Here is an 18,204-nt window from a genome sequence, read left to right on the forward strand (position 1 = left end):
CACCCCGTGTGTGTCCCAGCACAGCAGACACAGGCAGCACCCCCATCCTGGCAGAATTCCCAAAGTCCAGAGAGCAGTCTGAAGGGTTTGACGCCACCTCAGGTTCCTTCTTGGGAAAACAAAACAAAGCAAAGCAAAGCACCCCCGAACCATCATCCGTTCACATTCGGTTCCTCAGTCTGCTTATTATCTGATCACAGAGCTCTCTCTGGGCTTCCGTGGGTTTGGGTGGTTTTCTTTTAGGCCTGTTCTTATCCTCTGTCATCTCTGGGGACTTTCTGCAGGGCTGTGAGCCACCTCAAAACCTTGAGACGAAGCAGGGGTTAGTGGTTTGTGAGTCACCGTTTGCGGTCCGGGGCTTCTCGCTCCAGAGGGGAAGCAGATGTTGGTTGTGAGGGTTTGTGGCCAGAATCAACCCCAAGCCACGTTGCACTTGTCTACGCAAGAGATGGGTCCCTGTGGGGACGGCCGCCCCTGTGGGCTGGGCTTCACACTCCTTCCACCCGCGTTTGTCTCCCACACGAATGTGGGCTTCTGAATCAGACCAGTTCCCACTCTCCTTGCTCCTGACCCCAGGGCTTGGTCGGGTCTTGTTTTTAAGTCAACACACCTACCATGGGGCTCGAACTCGCAACCCCGAGATCAAGAGTCATACGCTCTCCCGACTGAGCCAACAGACGCCAGCCCAGGTCCTAAAGAGCAAGAAGGGGGAGTTCGTGGTAACATTCACTCATTTCACTTGACTTGCTTTTTTTTTTTTTTTTTTAAAGATTTTATTTATTTATTTGACAGAGAGAAATCACAAGTAGGCAGAGAGGCAGGCAGAGAGAGAGGAGGAAGCAGGCTCCCTGCTGAGCAGAAAGCCCGATGTGGGGCTCGAACCCAGGACCTGGGATCATGACCTGAGCCGAAGGCAGCGGCTTAACCCACTGAGCCACCCAGGTGCCCCTTCACTTGACTTGCTTAAAAGTGACACCTGTGATGTGGGTTCTGCTTAAAAGCAGAAGGGAATTGAGGAAGTGTCCCAGGAAGCTCACAGCCCTGAGAAAAGCTAAAGAAGCCGGTTTTGAAGAGGACGGTATAGCAGGCAGAACACTGGCTGCCCAGAGAGTCCATACCCTCATCCCCAGAAACCATTACTTTGCATGGCAATGAAGGGTTAAGGTGGCAGATGGAATTCGGTTGCTTACTAGCTGACATAAAGGACAGAGGTGATCCTGAATCACCTGGGGATCTTCCTTAAAAGGAGGGCAGAAGGAGAGCCAGAAAGACGGCAGTGTGAGGACGTGGCCACCACAGCTGGCCCTGAGGACAGAGGAAGGGTCAGGAGGTGAGGAATGTGGGGGCCGCCTAGACGCTGGACAAGGCAGGAAGCAAATTCTCCCCTTGAGCCTCTGGAAGGAACACAGCTCCGGCTGACACCTTGATGTTGACCCCAAGACCCATTCTGGACTTCGGACGTCCGGAACTCTTAGAGAGTAAGTGCCTATCATTCAAGCCCCCCAGTTTATGGTCAGATAGACCACAGCCAGGGTGCGGGGACCAGGAGCCGACAGACATCTCTGGAACACACGACTGGTCTTGGTGTCAGCCTCATCAAGATCCAAATTCAAGGAGAGGGTCTGGTTGGTCTTGCTCGAATCCCATCCACGGCCCGCTCACCAGATTTGCAAAGACAAGGGACCCTGACTGAGAGACCCACCAAACTGTAGACAACGGGAGCAGGATGTCCATGCAGGAGCTCCTGGGCTGGTGCGCATGTGGAGGTGCAGGGAGGGGGGTGTCCAGGCAGCAGGGCTCTGGGCCCTTTGGCCATGTGTCTCTGCCAGTTGGAAGGTGTCATCACAACGGCACTGATGATGGGGCAAAGACAACATCTGTCTCCTGATGGAAGGCACCACGAAGAAGACAGCATTGCTCCTGTGGTATTCCTCCTGACAACACATAGCCTGAGTTTAATGATGAGGAAATCACAGACAACCCTGACTGGAGCACTTTCTATGAAATTCCTGGCCAGGACCTCTCAGAAGGGCCCAGCTAATGAGAGAGAAAGACCGTTTCTGTCCAAAGCCGGTTAAGGAGATGTGCCAACTAGCAGAACGTAGATTCTGGATTGGATCCTGGGTCAGAGAAGAATTTTGTTAGTGTTTTTGCTATAAAAGATGTTGTCACTGAAAAAATCCCAGTGTCTATAGATCAGTATCAGATATTAGTACCATGATTGTTTTCTTGACCTTGATCATTGTATTTCGGCTAGGTTAGCAAATACCTTCACATCCAGGCGAATCCTGTACCTGTGTTTAGAGAACCAGGGGTTTCCAGGTTACCCTCCGACTATGGTACTACCGGTAGAAGGATTCCTCAAGCTTGGTTTCTCCAATGCCGCAGTAAGAAATGCGCATGTTCTATAAGGTTATGCACATGCGTGTGATCTGTGTACGCATGACGCATGTGTGGTGTGTTATGTATCCCTGGGGTGGACGGGCTCCCGGGGTGCCCTCCCGGGATTCCACCTCCTGGCACTCACACCTTCTCCTACACTGCTGGACGGAGGCCTCAGTTCCTCTCTGGCTGTCCAGCTCCTGGCGGCTCATGGCTCCGTTGCAGGGAGGCAGGGCGAGAGCCAGCAAGCACCTGCTCTCGGTAGACGCCCGTCAGCAACCAAACCCCAGAACCGGACATTCCGCCAGCTTTACTCTGTTCTCCACCCTAGAAGTGAGTAGCTGGAGGGTGTGGACAGGGGCAGGTGGGGACCTCTGGGGTCCATGCTGGAAGGTGCCTACCCGAGTGCGTTCATCAAAGAAAATGAACCGTATTTACACAGCCCTGAGCCGTCTAATTCCGCCCTCAGCACTCCCCTCCCTCGGCACCATCGGCATTTGCAGCCGGGCATGGGCCGCTGTTCTGGGTAGCGAAGGGTGTGGAGCAGCATCCCTGGCCTCCACAAGTATCTCAAATGTTACAATTTGTTAAAATATGTGTATACTGATTACTGAACTTTCTGGTGCGTCCCCTCCTCCAATTTTGTGCGGGGGCGGAGTGCCAGCCTGGATTCTGTCACCGAAGCCACGCAGCTGGTGGGTCTTCCGCTCTCGCTGTCCCGAGCAGGACTGGCGTCACAAGGCCTGTCCTCAGGGCTGTCCCCGGCGGCTCGGCCAGGGTACGGCACGTGCAAGGGAACATTCAGCAGCGAACGGCTCCATTCCCCCAGCCAGGCGAGAACTGTCATCAACACTCGCTCCGGCGAGGTGGTCAGGTTGTTCTGCACATGCGCCGGGGGAGAAACCGCGGTTCAGAGACGCGCCCGAGGTCCCACAGGGAGCCACGAACTTGACCGTGGCTGTCCGACACCCTCCCCAGCGGTCATACGGTTCTGCACAGTGGCCACCACTGGCTCTCCTGACATGGCCACGGCAGACGGAGCAGACGCCTCCCACTGCAGTTCCCAGTTACCCACTCAAGGCAGGTGTCTGAAGGCCCCACGCCCCTGCGGGCTACAGGGCGCGCCGCACCAGCTGGCCACTGTGCCAGGTGCACATCTGCAGTCCCGTCCACTGCGCCTGAGAAGAGAAAAGGGCCGCTAGTGACCCCTACAGGGTGGTGTGGACATGGCAGCCAGCGTTCCCCGGGCACTGCCACCTTGAGGGCAGTACCAGCGTGACAGCGGTGGTCTCCAGGCTCACACAGCCAAAAGTGCCAGGAGAGGTGACGTGGGCACGGCGGTAAGCATTCCTCAAGCAACACTGCCGCCTAGAGGGTGCTGGGGGTACGACAGCAGCGGTCTCGAGCTCAAGCAGCCAACAGCGCCACTTAGAGGGTGACTAGGCATGGCGGTCAGCGTTCCGTGGCCAGTACTGCCGCCCAGAAGGTGCTGCAAGGCATGAGCGCAGCGGCCTTGAGGCTCAGGCCACCGGCACTGCCATCCGGACGGTGACATGGGCAGGGACGTCAGCGTTCCTTGGCCAACACTGCCACCTAGAGGGGGCTGAGAGCATGACAGCAGCGGCCCCGGGGCTCACCCAGCCAGCGCCGGCACCCAGAGGGTGCTGCAGACAGAGCGGCCAGCCTTGGCTGGTCCTGCTGCTCCATCCTGGTACTCAGCCTCCCGCGTAGTTTCCACAGGCTCCACGAGGCTACTTGGGGAGGGGCTGCCCCCTCACAGAGGAAGCACGGGGCACCTCCAAGCCCACCAGGCGGGCACTTTCAGCCCAAAGTCTCTGTGCTGTCTCCTCATCCTCAGCTTCAGGGGCGGGAGCCTTCTCTTTGAGTCCGTCGAAGTACTTCCCAGAAACACCCTCCAGTTCCTCCGCCACAGCCAGGTACGTGCTGGGCTGGGCTGCCAGCTCGGGGCTCTTGACCAGCAACCAGAAGACGGGCCCTGCAATCAGCCCACGGAGCATTCAGTCCACACACGCTCAGGGAGGACAGGAAAAGCCCCCCCCCCCCCCATCCCTGGGGTTGCCCGGGGCCCACAGGCCAGATGTGGGACTGCAGTCCCATACAGCCCTCCTCCAGGCCTGTGCCTCCCAAGATTCCCTCCACCAGGAGCTCCCTTCCCTGGCACTGCCCAGCCAAATCCCTCCAGATGCAGAGACCGGCCCAAAAGCTGCCTCCCCCAGGAAGCCTCCCTGTCTTTTCCCCAAGCAAATGGAAGCTCTCCCTCCTCAATCAGCTCTGAGTCCTTACCCTACCCCATTTTGCTTTAAAAATAACTTTTATTTATTAAATGTCTCTGGGGCCAGCCTCAGCTTAAGATCCTTGAAATCTGGCACCCACCCCATAAATGATTTTCAGGATTACAAATACTAGCTCTAAAGTTCTAAGTATTTACTCACCTTAAAGTTAGTCAGGCCCTGTGCTGGCCCTATTAAGGCCCATCTCAACCTCCCAACAACTGTAGGAGGACACTATTACGGCCCTCACTTTGTAAGGAGGGAAACTGAGGCCCCAGAGGTGAAGTGGCTTCCCTGGGTGGCACAGCTAGTTTGGGGTGAAGCCAGCGTCCCCCTATGCACAAGCAGGAGTCAACTCCCTGGTCTCCTTCTCTGAGACTCGGTCTGTTTCATCAAACAGGATGCAGCCTGTTTTCTGGGCCGATTCTGAGGCCAGCAGGCTGGATACACGGGTAGAAGTGACTCGTTCTCGGGACCCGGGAAGACACAGGGGAGGGGGCAGAGCCAAGCCACCGACACGGTCTCTGGAGTGTGCGGTTAATTTTGTGTCAACTTGACTGAACTAAGGGATGCCCAGAAAGCCGGTAAAGCCCTGTTTCTGGGCGTGTCCATGAGGATGTGACCGGGAGAGATCAGCACTGGAATCGGCAGACTGCGTAAAGACCCGCCCGCGCCGACTGGGCAGCCACCACGCTATTAGCTGAGGGTACGAACAGAACGAATTCCCCCTCTCTCTGCGTGAGCTGGAACACCCGTCTCCTGCCCTCAGATACTGCTCCTGGCCTTCGGGCTGGGACTTATGCCATCACTCCCCTGGTCGGCAGGCCTTCGGGTTTGGACTGGGACTACAGCACCAGTTCTCCCGGGCCTCCGGCCTGCAGACGGCAGATCACGGGTCGTCACAGCCTCCCTGAATGCACAAACCAGCCCCGCATGACAAATCTCTCCAAGCATCTATATAATCCTCTTGGTTCTATTTCTTGGCGGAACCCTGACTAATCCCCTGAAGAGAGCCCAGGCCCCAGGCTATGAGGGCAGGGGTTCCGCTCAGGGAGCCCAGGCCAGGAGGTGGCTTACCGAGCGTGAAGCTGGAGAAGGCGGAGCTATGCATGCCCGTGTGCCTGCCCAGCTTGGTCCTGGCCACACCGGGGTGCACAGCGTTGACAGTCACACCCGTGCCTGGGGAGAGAAGGAAGAGGAGGGACGATGGCAGACGCCAGGTTCATGCCCCACCTGGAAGCCTGACATGGCCCACCCTCAGCTCTAGGGTTACCCCATACTGTGCTGGGTCCTACCCTTGACCCCACACCACCCCTCTTGCTCTGACACTTCCACATCCGGTGGTTTCATCTTGCAAAGCTGCTCTGTTGCACGACTGCCCAGAGCAGAGCCTCCCAAACCTGAGCGTACGTAAAAAATCACCCGGAGGACTTGAGATGCCCAAACGGCTGGGCTCCACCCACCTTAGGGAACCTGAAGCAATGGGTCGGGGATGGGGTCTGAGGTGCTGCAGTCAGGACAGGCTCCCAGCTGAGCTGATGTTGCTGGCCCACGGATGCTCTCCAAGGAGCGGGGCAAAGGGCAGGCTTCAGCTTCAGCTCTGTGGACGCTGAGGTCCCGTCATGTTTATCCTGTGCATGGAAGGATGCCAGGCGGCTAGATGCCAGCGGCAACACCCGCCCCACCTCCACTCCCTGAAGCGACGGCCACAGCCATCTTCAGACACTGCCGTGGTTGAGCACCACTAGCCTAGAGCACCAATGGCCTAGATGCCCAGTGGGATGAACACAGAAGGCCACAATCGATTAGTCATGTCTGCCTCAGGCACCAGAGAACCAGGGGTATGTGTGTCACACATCTGCCTGCTCTGTTCCGGGACCAAGGCTTGACCTCCCCTGGGCCCAGGGTTGCAGCAGGACATTCCAGGCCTAGAGCTAGAGCAGGAGGAAGGCCTGTGAGGCTCGCCATGCACGTACCCTGCAGCCGCCGGCTCAGCTCCTTGGTAAAGAGGATGATGGCCAGCTTACTCTGGCAATAAGCCGCTCTGGTGTCATACTTCCTCTTCTCCCAGTTCAAGTCGTCAAAGTCTACGTGTCCTGCGATGTGGGCCAAGGACGAGAGGTTGATGATCCGTGAAGGGGCTGAGGCTTTCAGTCTATCCAGCAGCAAGTTTGTCAAGAGAAAGTGACCTAGAGGAAGGACAACGAAGACCGTTTTCACTGAATTCTTAGCTGGTACATAGGATCGTACTGACAATGGTACCTTCTTTGACCCTCCCAGTAGCCCAGGGCTCTCGACAGGGGCCAGTTCTCTCCCCCACGGGACATCTGGCAAGGTTAGAGGTTCCAGTCATCCTAACTCCAGAGAGAGAAGGGGGTGCTCCTGGCATCTGGTGGGAGGCGGCCAGGGACGCTGCTGGACACCCTGTAGTGCCCAGGATGGGCCCAGAGCAAAGAGGGACCCAGCCGCAGGCATCAGGCCCTAGAAGAACCCCGAGGGGACGGACCACCTCCCGCGCCGCCCTCAGCAACAGAACTGCGGGCTGTGCACGGGACTGCCCAGTGAAAGACTACATTTCCCAGACTCCCTTGCAGCAACGTCAGGTCATGTGACTGCATCCCAGCCAATAGGACCCGAATGATAGCAACGTGTGTTACGACCTCCAGGGCCTCGGCACGGGCCTTATTTGGAGAAGGGTCTTCACAAGTGAAAATGAGGTCGCTAGGTGGGCCCTAATCCAGTGACTGGCGCCCACCCAGTATCTACCCCCTTTCCCTTACTAACAGAACTCCAGTCACATCCAGGGTGACAGTGGGTGGACAGAATGAGTGACTGATGGACAGGCAGACTGGAGGACAAAGGGTCACATGGCCAAGAGATGGGCAGAGGATCCGAAGGACTGACAGAGCATCCAGCAACGAAGGGGAGCCTTGGAGCCCGAGTCCAGCCCGCCGGAGACGCCGCTCGCACCCAGGTCCGCGACACGCCACGCAGCCCTCAGCCCGGGCCCTCACCCAAGTAGTTAACGCCAAACTGCATCTCGAAGCCGTCCTCCGTGGTCCAGTGCGGGCACCGCATCACGGCTGCATTGTTGACCAGAACGTGCACCTGCTTCTCCTCTGGAAGACAGGGGTGAGGGCGGACGCCGTCAGCATCTGGGCCTGCGCGGAGAGCCAGCGCAGCCGTGGGGACAGTGCCCCCAGCACTGGGCTGAACAGTGCCTGGAACATTCACGTCCACCTGGAGCCTGTGAATGCAACCCGTGTTTGGAAAGAGTCTTTGCAGAAAGTCATCAGGTTAAGAGAAGGTCACAGCATGGGCCCTACCCTGGGAGGACACAGACCAAGACCCCCCAGGGAGACAGAGGCAGAGACTGCAGCAACACGGCAACCAGCTGAGCATCGCCGGGGACCGGCAACCACCGCCAGAGGCGGGAAGAGGCAGAGGGCCTTCTCCGGTCTCGGGAACAGGGCCGCCCAGCTGACGCCCTGATCTCAGACTTGCCTCCACAACCCTGAAGAGAACGGGTGCTCATCTCAAGCTACTCATTTGCTGCACTTGGCCACAGCAGCCCCAGAGACAGATACACGCCCACCTAAGGCCTGGAGGTCTCTCCTGGAGAGGGAAAGAAGCCACACCCACAGGGGCCTCGGGCATCGGACTGAGGGTTACTCGTGGGCCCAGCTCGCTGAGCAGCCAGTGCTGCACCCGATTCCAGACCTAGCACCTTCCTCCCGTATCGGCTAGAGAGGCCGCTCTGAGAAAGCGCCACACAATGGGCCGCTTGAACGTACTGTGTGCCGGCCCTGCAGGTGGGAAGCCCGCGGTCCGTGCATCTCAGGGCTGTTTCCTTCTGAGGACCGACGGCCACAGGGGAGAATCTGCGCTAGGCTCTCTCCTGGGCTCCCAGGTGACTCAACTCCCAGTCTCTTCCCTTGGACCTGTCTGCGTGCTCACCTCCCCTCTGTATGAGGACACCAGGCTTAACCACCTCCACACAGACCCTCTGCAGATCAGGTCTCGTGCTGAGGTCCTGGGGGTCAGGACCCCAACGCACCTTCAGAGGGACACAGGGGAACCCACACACTCAGGAAGTGCTTTCCAGGATCCGTGGAGACAACAAACTAGTTATCGAGCACCGACGCAACGGCCTCTGCCTGGCTGTTGGAAGGGCCAGCACAGCCCTTGGGAGCTCCCACCCTGGAGCCCCAGGCTCTACCCTGGGCAGCTATACAACCCTGGCCGAGTCACACAGCTTCTCTGTGACTCGGTTTCCCCTCTGTAAAAACAGGTAACACGTGCACTGCTAGGCCCAATGAGGGAGAAAAAGCAGCACAGCTCCTCACGTTTGATGGCCTCTGATTATATAAAAAAGCGAAGGGAGGGGCCTGGGCGGCTCAGTCTGTTAAGTGTCTGACTCTTGGTTTCAGCTCAGGTCGTGATCTCAGGGTCATGAGATCGAGCCCCGGGTTGGGCTGCACTGGGCGCAGGGTTCCATCCCTCCCTCTGCTCCTTCCCCCTCCGCTCATGAAACCCCTCTGTAAAAAGGACAAAAGCCACAGGGTGGTCTCTACACCTGCCTGCTTTATAAATGCACAGACTGTCTCCAGAAGGTCACGCGAGGACCCCAAGCGCCGCTGAGGAAGGCAGCGGTAGCCGGAGACAGGGAGGTGCCGGCTGCACCCCCGTTTGTCCTTTCTGAATGTTTAATCCCGTAAAATGGTACTCCTGTTTGAAAACATAAAGACATGAACCAGTTCTGAGAACATCCGGTGGGGAGCGAAATGAGTGAGTCAGGGAGGCGGAGTGTGGGAAACGCGGCGGAATCCCTGCACCTGCGGAAAGAGACACCCAGCAGACCCTCAAGGGCCGGAAGCCACAGGAACCGCCGGCTCAGTCAGCATTTCCGCCGTCTCCAGCCAGCTAACCCACCCGCCAGCTCCCCGCACACCTGACCGCACCCGGGCCTCTGCGTCTTGTCGGCTCCGATGCCCACGGAGCTCGTCTTCCTGCAGAGCGGGAGTCCCACAGAGCAGACTTGCCCTGTAAGGGCCCAGACTACGAATTGTTGGCTTTGCAGGCCACAGGGCCTTTGCTGCCGCCGGACTAAAGCAGCCGCAGGTAACGCGTAAACTAACGGGCACGACTGGGTGCCGAGAACTGTACTGGCGGACGCAGATAATAAACTTCCACACAGTGCTCGCATACCCAGAAATATTACTCTTCCAATTTAGGCAACGGTTGAAATGTAAAATGTTTCCACGTGACAATGGAAGGAGCTATAAAAATGTACAACCTTCACCCGTAGAGACGTGCACCTGTCCGAAAACACCAGCGCCACACCATGGGACTTGTGGCCACCCAGGACCTCACCCCCCAAGGCCGGCGTCGTCCCTCCTACCTTCAGTGATCTTCGCGGCAAACTCTCGGATGGACTTGAGGGAGGCCAAGTCCAAGTGCCGGGCCCTGACGCGGTGATTAAGGGTCTCCCCGCGAATGTCCTTTGCCGCCGCCTCACACTTCTCCATATCTCGACAGGCCAGAATGACGTTGCCTCCTGCAAGCCCAGGGCAGGAAAAAATTAGTTTTTAGATCCTCTCCCAGGTACAGACACCCAACACACATGAAAACACAGGCACCGTTTACAGCAGCAAAAGACGGACACCACCCAAATGTCCACCAGCGGCTGAGCAGAGAGGCACAAGGCGTCCATCCAGACCGTCGAACCTACTTGGCCACGGAAATGATCATGACATGCGCTACCACGTAGACGGACCTCACGAACGTGCTCGCTGGGAGCAGCCAGTCACGAAAGCCAACGCAGCCGATGATTCCGCTGATAAGAAATACCCAGAACAGGCTGATTGACAGGAGGCAGGATGGCTCCCTGGGAGGAGTGGGAATGGGGATGACCACTGAAAGGACGAGCTGTCATTCTGGCGAAACTGACTGGCAACGTTCACACAACTCCAGGAATATACTAACCACCACGGGGGAATTGTGTGACGTGTGGACTGAATTTCTGTACAGCCACAAAAAAATAACGTTAGGGGCGCATGGGTGGCTCAGTGGGTTAAAGCCTCTGCCTTCGGCTCAGGTCATGATCCCAGGGTCCTGGGATCGAGCCCCACATCAGGCTCTCTGCTCTGCGGGGAGCCTGCTTCCTCCTCTCTCTCTCTCTGCCTGCCTCTCTGCCTACTTGTGATCTCTGTCTGTCAAATTAAAATAATAATAATAATAATAACTTTAAAAATTAGAGAAGTGAGAAGAAGCAGGGACTGGAGGAGGACAGGCAGCCATGAGGCGGATGGCGTGGATCTGTGTGGATCCACGTGGATCCCCATGGCTCGCTCCCCACCGGGCCCAGCTGCCTCCCCTCACATGGTCCACAAGGGAACTCAGTGGACCCCAGATCTGTCCAGCCTCTGTTGGGGCCCAGCCCTCCAGATCCAGTGGGGGTGTCCACCCAATGTCACTGCTCAGCCTCTCCTGGGAGGACTACATGCCCCCTCCTCGGGGAAACGCCATGTGGTGGGGGAGGCAGGGTGCCACCCATCACAGCCCCCTCCCACCTGACCTCCGAGGGAGATGGGCAGCTCTAGGCTGGCCCATCGGGACCCGTTCCCCGGGCTCCCGAAACCCATCAAGCCCAAAGAAGTTTCCGATCTCCCCCAGCCCTCCCAGCTGCCCTGCCACAGCCTTCCCACTCCAGCCAAGAGCAGGTCTGGTTGCTCAAACCTAAATCCTTGACTTCTTTTCTGGAGGATGATCCGACAGGAAATCCACTAACTCTAACTTCGAAAGCGATCACTCCTCCTCCGTGGACGTCCTCCATAACTCCAGTCTGACCAGGACAAAAACAGTGAACACACCCAGATCGAGGGGCCTTATAGAACGCCTGACCGGTAAGCCTAGAAGGGCCTGAAACCCGATTCTGAGCCAGGCCCCAGCCAAGCCATGAGCACTAAGTCAGCTACAGTACAGAAGCCCACGGCCAGTGCAGAGAGAAAAACCAGCACCGGCAACCACTGGGTGGCCACAGCCTTCTCTGAGACCCACCGACCCACCGTCTCCCCTGCCTGTCAGGGACACCAGCCCTTCTGGCTTAAGCCGGCGGGAGTCTGGTCTCTGTCATTTGTTACCAAAACCATCAAACGACCTTACCACCCCCTGGGAATGCAAGCCCTCCACCCCAGACCACACACCGCAAGACCAGGTGCCCCCTGGGACTTCACCTCTCCTGGCCAGCTCCATGGCTGTCTGCTTCCCGATGCCCGTGTTGGCGCCAGTCACAATGACGGTCTTCCCGAGAATGGTGGCCTTGCTGGGACAGGCCCCGCCTGCAACGTAGTCTCTGTAGGTAAGCAAGGAGGTCACTTTGGTCCACGTGTGCACCCTGACTGTTACAATTTTGGGCGCTCATGTTCCCGCAGTGCAAAGACAGGAAGGACATCTCCTAACTCTGTGGGGGCCCATGTGGTGTTGCAGGCAAAGGCTCCACATGGCTGGGTGTGGGGAGGCTCCGCACGGGACCATCACTACTTTGCAAAGACCCACTGGACTGGTTTCCTATGGCTGCTCTAACAAGTGACCACAGGCTCGGCTGGTTAAAACCTTGCACAGGTAAATCTACGGGTCTGCAGGCTGCAGCCCAAGACGGGTCTCACCGGGAGAAGAACAGGTGTTGGCAGGGCTGTGCTCCTCCTGGAGGCTCTAGGGAGAGGTGGGTCACATGCCTTTTCCAGCTCCTAGAGGTGCCCACACTCCCTGGCTCACAGCCCCTCCTCCTCTGTCTCCAGAAGTCAGCACAGCATCTTCAGGTCCTGACTCTGAAGGACCACTGTGACCGCACTGGGCCCCCACCTGGACAATCCAGGATCACCTTCCCATCTCAGGGTCCTTAACTCAGTGGCACTGGCAGAGTCCCCTATGACAGGCAAGGGAAGACCTTCACAGGTTCTGAGCATAAAGACATGCACATCTTTTCAAGGCTCTTACCCTCTACCCACATTCCCCAGAGGCCAAATACTGGAAACAAGCGAATGTCACTGATAGGGGCCGAATGTCACTGATAGGGGCTGGGCCAGGCAGACAGTGCCACCAGCCTACAACAGAAGAGCACAGCACGGAAACCACCACCCTCCTGGGGCTAATTCTTTAAGTTTATTAAAAAGAAATAGCCATCCTTTTTCCCCAGGGCATTCTGCTAACGTTCATTCTGCCCATCCCATGCTATCCCTTTAGTATTGTTACTATTTTTAGCTTCATCACAACTGAAAGACAAGAGTATGAATAAAAAAACAGCAGGTGATGAATTTTATCACAAGGGGAAATTATTTCCATTTAAAAAAGAATCATCTCCATCTTCTAGAACTTTCAAAAACACCCAGTTACCATCCCAGAGCTGCAGTGTCATGAATTATAAATCACAAGAGATGGGCCAGCGACACGAAAATGACGTTATCGGGTCAGAAGCAACAAGTTCACCGTGAAGCCTCATCACAGCGCAGGCAAATAAACCCAAAGGTAATTTATTCAAAGAGATTTACAGTCTATGCTTCATGCCCTTGATTAAAAAAAAAAAAAGTATTTAAATATTCCAATTACTTGGAGCACCTGGGTGGCTCAGTGAGTTAAGCCTCTGCCTTCAGCCCGGGTCATGATCTCGGGGTCCTGGGTTCGAGCCCCACATCCAGCTCCCTGCTCAGCGGGGAGCCTGCTTCCTCCTCCCTCTGCCTGCCTCTCTGCCTACTTGTGATCTCTGTCAGTCAAATAAATAAACAAAATCTTTATATTAAAAAAAATTCCAGGGGCGCCTGGGTGGCTCAGTGGGTTAAGCCGCTGCCTTCGGCTCAGGTCATGATCTCAGGGTCCTGGGATCAAGTCCCGAGTCGGGCTCTCTGCTCAGCAGGAAGCCTGCTTCCCTCTCTCTCTCTCTGCCTGCCTCTCCGTCTACTTGTGATCTCTCTCTGTCAAATAAATAAATAAAAAATCTTTAAAAAAAAAAATTCCAATTACTTTCGGGCCTCCCAGCTAATCTCTTGTATTGTGTAAGTGTAATAAAATTATATACTGCTAATTCTTTTTTTGTTGGTGGTAAGAACACAGGAGCTGCACGCTCTTCACAGGTGCGTAAGGACCATATTGCTAACTGTAAGCCTAACACAGCCAAACTGGGAGCGCTCAGTAGCCACGTGTGATGGCGATCATCATGGACGGCACCACCCAGACACACTTCCATCCGCCGAGAAAGTTCTACCAAACAGTGCTGCTCTAGAATATTCGGGAGCCGGGTTTTCTGTGGGTTTTTTTTTAAGTGCGTTAGCCTAGAAAAGATAAGAACTCCGTGTGTATCCCATGCAGTACAACCGCTTTGTTCACCGAGCTGGACAATCCGGTTTGCGTCTCTGATTGCGGGTAACGAGAGCTTAGGGGGCCCTGGGTGACGCATGGGGTCCCCCAATGCCTGTCTGCAGGATGGACTCAATAATCGATGACCAGAAGGTTTCCAGGGCCCGGGCCCGCCCCTTTCCTCGGGGTGACCTTGGGCCGTGACCTGCCCTCGAGGCCCGCCCTAGGTTTGCCCCGCCGCACTGTCTGCACCGGTCCTAGGCCGGCGACCCTCAGGCCACCTGTCCCCGGCCCGTCCCCACCTGGCGGCCACCCACCCGCCCACCAGGGGCGCGCACTCACCGGAGCAGCACCGCGCCACCCACCGCCGTGCCCAGCACGGACAGCGGCAGGAGGTAGCGGTTCATGCCGGGCAGGAGCTAGGGTCCGACGCCGAGCCCCCCGCAGGGTCTTTCGGAGGAGAGGAGCGGGCAGCCGGCGACCCACGTGGAGAAGGGCAAGCTCTGCTCTGCCCCGAGCTTCCGGAAAGGGGCGGGGTGCTGTGGGCGGGGCTTCAAGGGGCGGGCCTGCCCGGAGCGGGGCCTATGAGGATAGGCCCCGGCGCCGCTGCAGCCAGGAATGGGAGGTTCCGGGGTCGTGGGCGTGGCCGCGGCCTGGGGGCGGGGCATGAGGGGCGAGCCTGCGCACTGTTCCATGACGTCACGTTCGCGGTACTGTAGCCTGCGCGGCTGTTCCACCAGAGGCAGAGTTAGGGTCCTGCTGCTTCCGCCGCGCCCCGCGCTGCCGCTCGCATGCTGCGCTCCTCTGTGTACCTTTCCCATATATCAGCCTCTTCACACCTAAAGTGCGTGTTCACCACTAGCACCTTCCTCGTGGGCGATGAGAGAATTTGAGAATTTCGAGGCTCCGGGCCGGGACCTACTGGCCTGGGGCTTTCCCAAACCCCTGGGGTCCTGAGGGAGATCAGGGCAAAGACTCTAGAATCTGAGGGAGGAGGGGCTGGGGCTGGGGGCCTGGACTCCCGGGTCTGAGGGAGGAGGGGTTGTGGGGCTGGGGGCCTGGACTCCCGGGTCTGAGGGAGGAGGGGTTGTGGGGCTGGGGACCTGGACTCCCGGGTCTGAGGGAGGAGGGGTTGTGGGGCTGGGGCCTGGACTCCCGGGTCTGAGGGAGGAGGGTTTGTGGGGCTGGGGCCTGGACTCCCGGGTGTGAGGGAGGAGGGTTTAGGTGTCTTAACTGCTGGGTCCGAGAGAGAGGAGGAGATGGAGGCCAGGACTCCTGGATAAAATATTCTAAATGCGTACAATGGGTTATTATTTAAAAAAAAAAAAAATGCTGGCAATCTGACAGCGAGATGCGCTACAAAAGTATCGTTCTGCGTGAAAGAAGCCAGTCGCAGAAGACTGCATGACGTATGAGTCCAGTTACATGGCATGGTTCTAGGAAAGGCAAGCCGGTAGTGAAGGAAGGAAGATCCGTGGTTGCCAGGGGCAGAGGGGGAGGAGGAAGTGATTGCCAGAAAGGGAACTTCTTTGGGTTTTGGAAATGTCTCTCTTGTAATCCTACTGATAGTTATATGCATGACCGCATACATTTATTTGTAACATGTTATCAGCATTTTCACTTAAAAATAGTGACTTTTGTTGCATGTAAATTATCCTGCAACAAAGGTGACTCAAAAGAACTGAAAATTTTCTCCAATTTTGTTCTGGATATCTTTTGACTACAACTAACTCTTGATTTATGAATCAGTCTGCTTTGTCTGCAATCAACAGTCATATTTGAGAATTCTTATGAGGTGAGAAATATCGCCTTGATAAATTATTTCCAGATGCCCAAGAGGTTTTCGAATTGGATTGGACAATAAATTTGATGTGACATTTTGTAGACAGAATGAAATTATTCACTTTGGGTCTGAGCTTTTGCAGTTTGGAGCTAATTTTTTTTTTCTCTTAGATATTGCTTATCTCTGTAATGCTGTGATAACTGTGAGCTCTGTGTGCCCTCCCAGACACAGGGCACCCAAAGGGAACACAACATCACTGGGTCCAGGATCTGTGATTGGAGTCTCAGCCTAGGAGTGAGGAAAAGTTTCCCAGAGGAAGGGAAACACAAATAGGGTTTTGAAGGATGAGTAGGAGTTCTTTAAGTGGACCGAGTGGAGAGAGACAACTAGACAGATGTAACAGCATATTCGAAGGCTAGGCATCAGGATGCAAGTTGCTTGGGGAGGGACACGTGTTTGGGATGGTAGGAGGTTGGCTTGAATGGGGAGGCGGCTGGCAAGAGATGTGACTGAAGGGAAAATTTTAAAGAAAAAATAAGCAATAATACCAGCTGCTATTTAGTGAGTTCCAATGTATGTGCCAAGTATTTAACTGACACAACAAACCAAAGAACAGGTTTGCTGTTAGGGATGTAGCAAAGGTGACTGGGTTTGGCAAGAGGCCTCTCCCCTTTCGGAGACTGTGGGAACTCAGGGCTTCTGGCCATGGAGGGAGCAAGGCCTGGGAAAGGGGAAGGTGCCATGAAGGCAGGTAATGAACCGCAAACGTTGATCTACACACATCTTGTTTCAAATTCCTGTTCTACCTCTTACGTGTGTGTTGAGCAGTGGCTTCACTTCTCTCAATTTCTGGCTCCTCTTACCCACCAAATGGCAAAGAGATAGTATCCTTAATACGTAAAGAGCTCTTACAAATCTCTAACAAGAGAAGGGAGCATAGGCAAATGGTATGATGGGCTATTTGCAAAGAAGTGATGTCAACACACACATGAAACTATTCAGCCTTCCTAGGAATCAAAGAAATGCTCATTAGGGTAATTATGAGATGGTATTTTCGCCTATCAGATTGGCAAGGTCAAAACAATGCTAACAGCCTCTGTTGGCAAGGATGTGGTGACGTGGGGACTCCTACTCGCCGGTGGAAGCCTCCTAAAAGGCCATTCAGCAATTCATGTCAAAACCATTTGTGCGGGGCGCCTGGGTGGCTCAGTGGGTTAAGCCGCTGCCTTCGGCTCAGGTCATGATATCAGGGTCCTGGGGTCGAGTCCCGCATCGGGCGCTCTGCTCAGCAGGGAGCCTGCTTCCCTCTCTCTCTCTCTCTCTGCCTGCCTCTCTGCCTACTTGTGATCTGTCCCTGTCAAATAAATAAATAAAATCTTTAAAAAAAAAAAAACATTGGTGCATGGGGGCACCTGGGGGGCTCAGTTGTTGAGCATCTGCCTTTGGCTTGGGTCATGATCCCAGGGTTCTGGGATTGAGTCCCACGTCGGGCTTCCTGCTCAGCAGGAAGCCTGCTTCTCCCTCTCCCACTCCCCTTGCTGTGTTCCCTCTGTTGCTGTTCCTCTGTGTGTTTGTCAAATAAATAGTTTTTTTTTTTTTTAACATCCATGCATATATTCCCCTTGTAAGAATTTATGCTAAGGGAGTAGTCATTCAGAAAGAAAGACACTTAGGAAAATATTCCTCAAATTGCCAGAAGCAAATAAAATTAAGCTCAATGCCTATCCATAGAAGAGGGGTCTACTCTCTACTATTCCAACTTCCACACTCCTTTCAACAACTATGTCATGAGCACCCACTGTGTCCCAGACATTGAACTACACGCTGGCAACAAGGCAGAATCATGGTCCCTCCGATACTAACAGTAAAATTAATTCCTCTGTATGTGGTTCCAGACAGACTCTGTCTGCAGCTTTATCAGGCCCAAATGTTTAAGAACATACATGACTTCTTCCTTAACCGCCAATACGGGGTGGGGAGAGATGGGCTGATTCATTCTCCGTCTCTCTCTCTCTCTCTCTCTTTTTAAGTGTCTATACTACAGTGCATACTTTTAGGGGAAAAAAAAACTATAATATTCGGCACCGGGTCTCTGCCAGGCAAAGAAATGGGTGATTTCACTGTTTTTCACTTCCTTGTTCATGTGCCTTTTCTCACTGCATGAAGATGTTAAGCCACGTGACATAAGCCAGTCACAAAAATGCAAATGCCGTATGATTCCGCTTGTTTGAGGTCCCTGGAGGAGACAAAATCCTAGAGACAGAAAGTAGAATGGTGGGTGCAAGGGGCTGGCAGGTGGGGGGAAGTGGGGAGTTAGGGTGTAGTGGGTACAGAATGTCAGGTTTGCAGAAAGAGTTCTGGACGTGGATAGTGGTGATGGTTGCACAACAGCGTGAA

The 18,204-nt window shown here is 55.3% G+C and overlaps 1 protein-coding gene across 4 annotated transcripts; it reads right to left on the reverse strand.

Annotated features, from left to right (window-relative positions):
- Window positions 1–871: 871 nt before the first annotated feature.
- RDH13 (retinol dehydrogenase 13) lies at window positions 872–14,556 on the reverse strand. Of its 4 annotated transcripts, none has more exons than XR_007124044.1 (8): window positions 14,367–14,555; window positions 11,909–12,027; window positions 10,075–10,230; window positions 7,688–7,792; window positions 6,650–6,862; window positions 5,751–5,852; window positions 4,037–4,378; window positions 872–3,975 (listed from the first exon to the last, which is right to left on the reverse strand). XR_007124044.1 is itself a non-coding variant. In XM_047712156.1 (7 exons), the coding sequence occupies exons 1-7, from the start codon at window positions 14,429–14,431 to the stop codon at window positions 4,134–4,136; spliced, it is 1,005 nt and encodes a 334-aa protein (XP_047568112.1). In that variant the 5' UTR covers window positions 14,432–14,555; the 3' UTR covers window positions 872–4,133. The 4 variants fall into 4 exon arrangements, 2 of the variants coding, with proteins under 2 accessions (XP_047568112.1, XP_047568113.1); XR_007124045.1 differs by having other exon boundaries at window positions 872–3,632; window positions 3,968–4,378; XM_047712156.1 differs by having other exon boundaries at window positions 872–4,378.
- Window positions 14,557–18,204: the final 3,648 nt, after the last annotated feature.

Source organism: Lutra lutra, chromosome 17 (genome assembly GCF_902655055.1).
Source record: "Lutra lutra chromosome 17, mLutLut1.2, whole genome shotgun sequence".
NCBI lineage: Eukaryota > Metazoa > Chordata > Mammalia > Carnivora > Mustelidae > Lutra > Lutra lutra.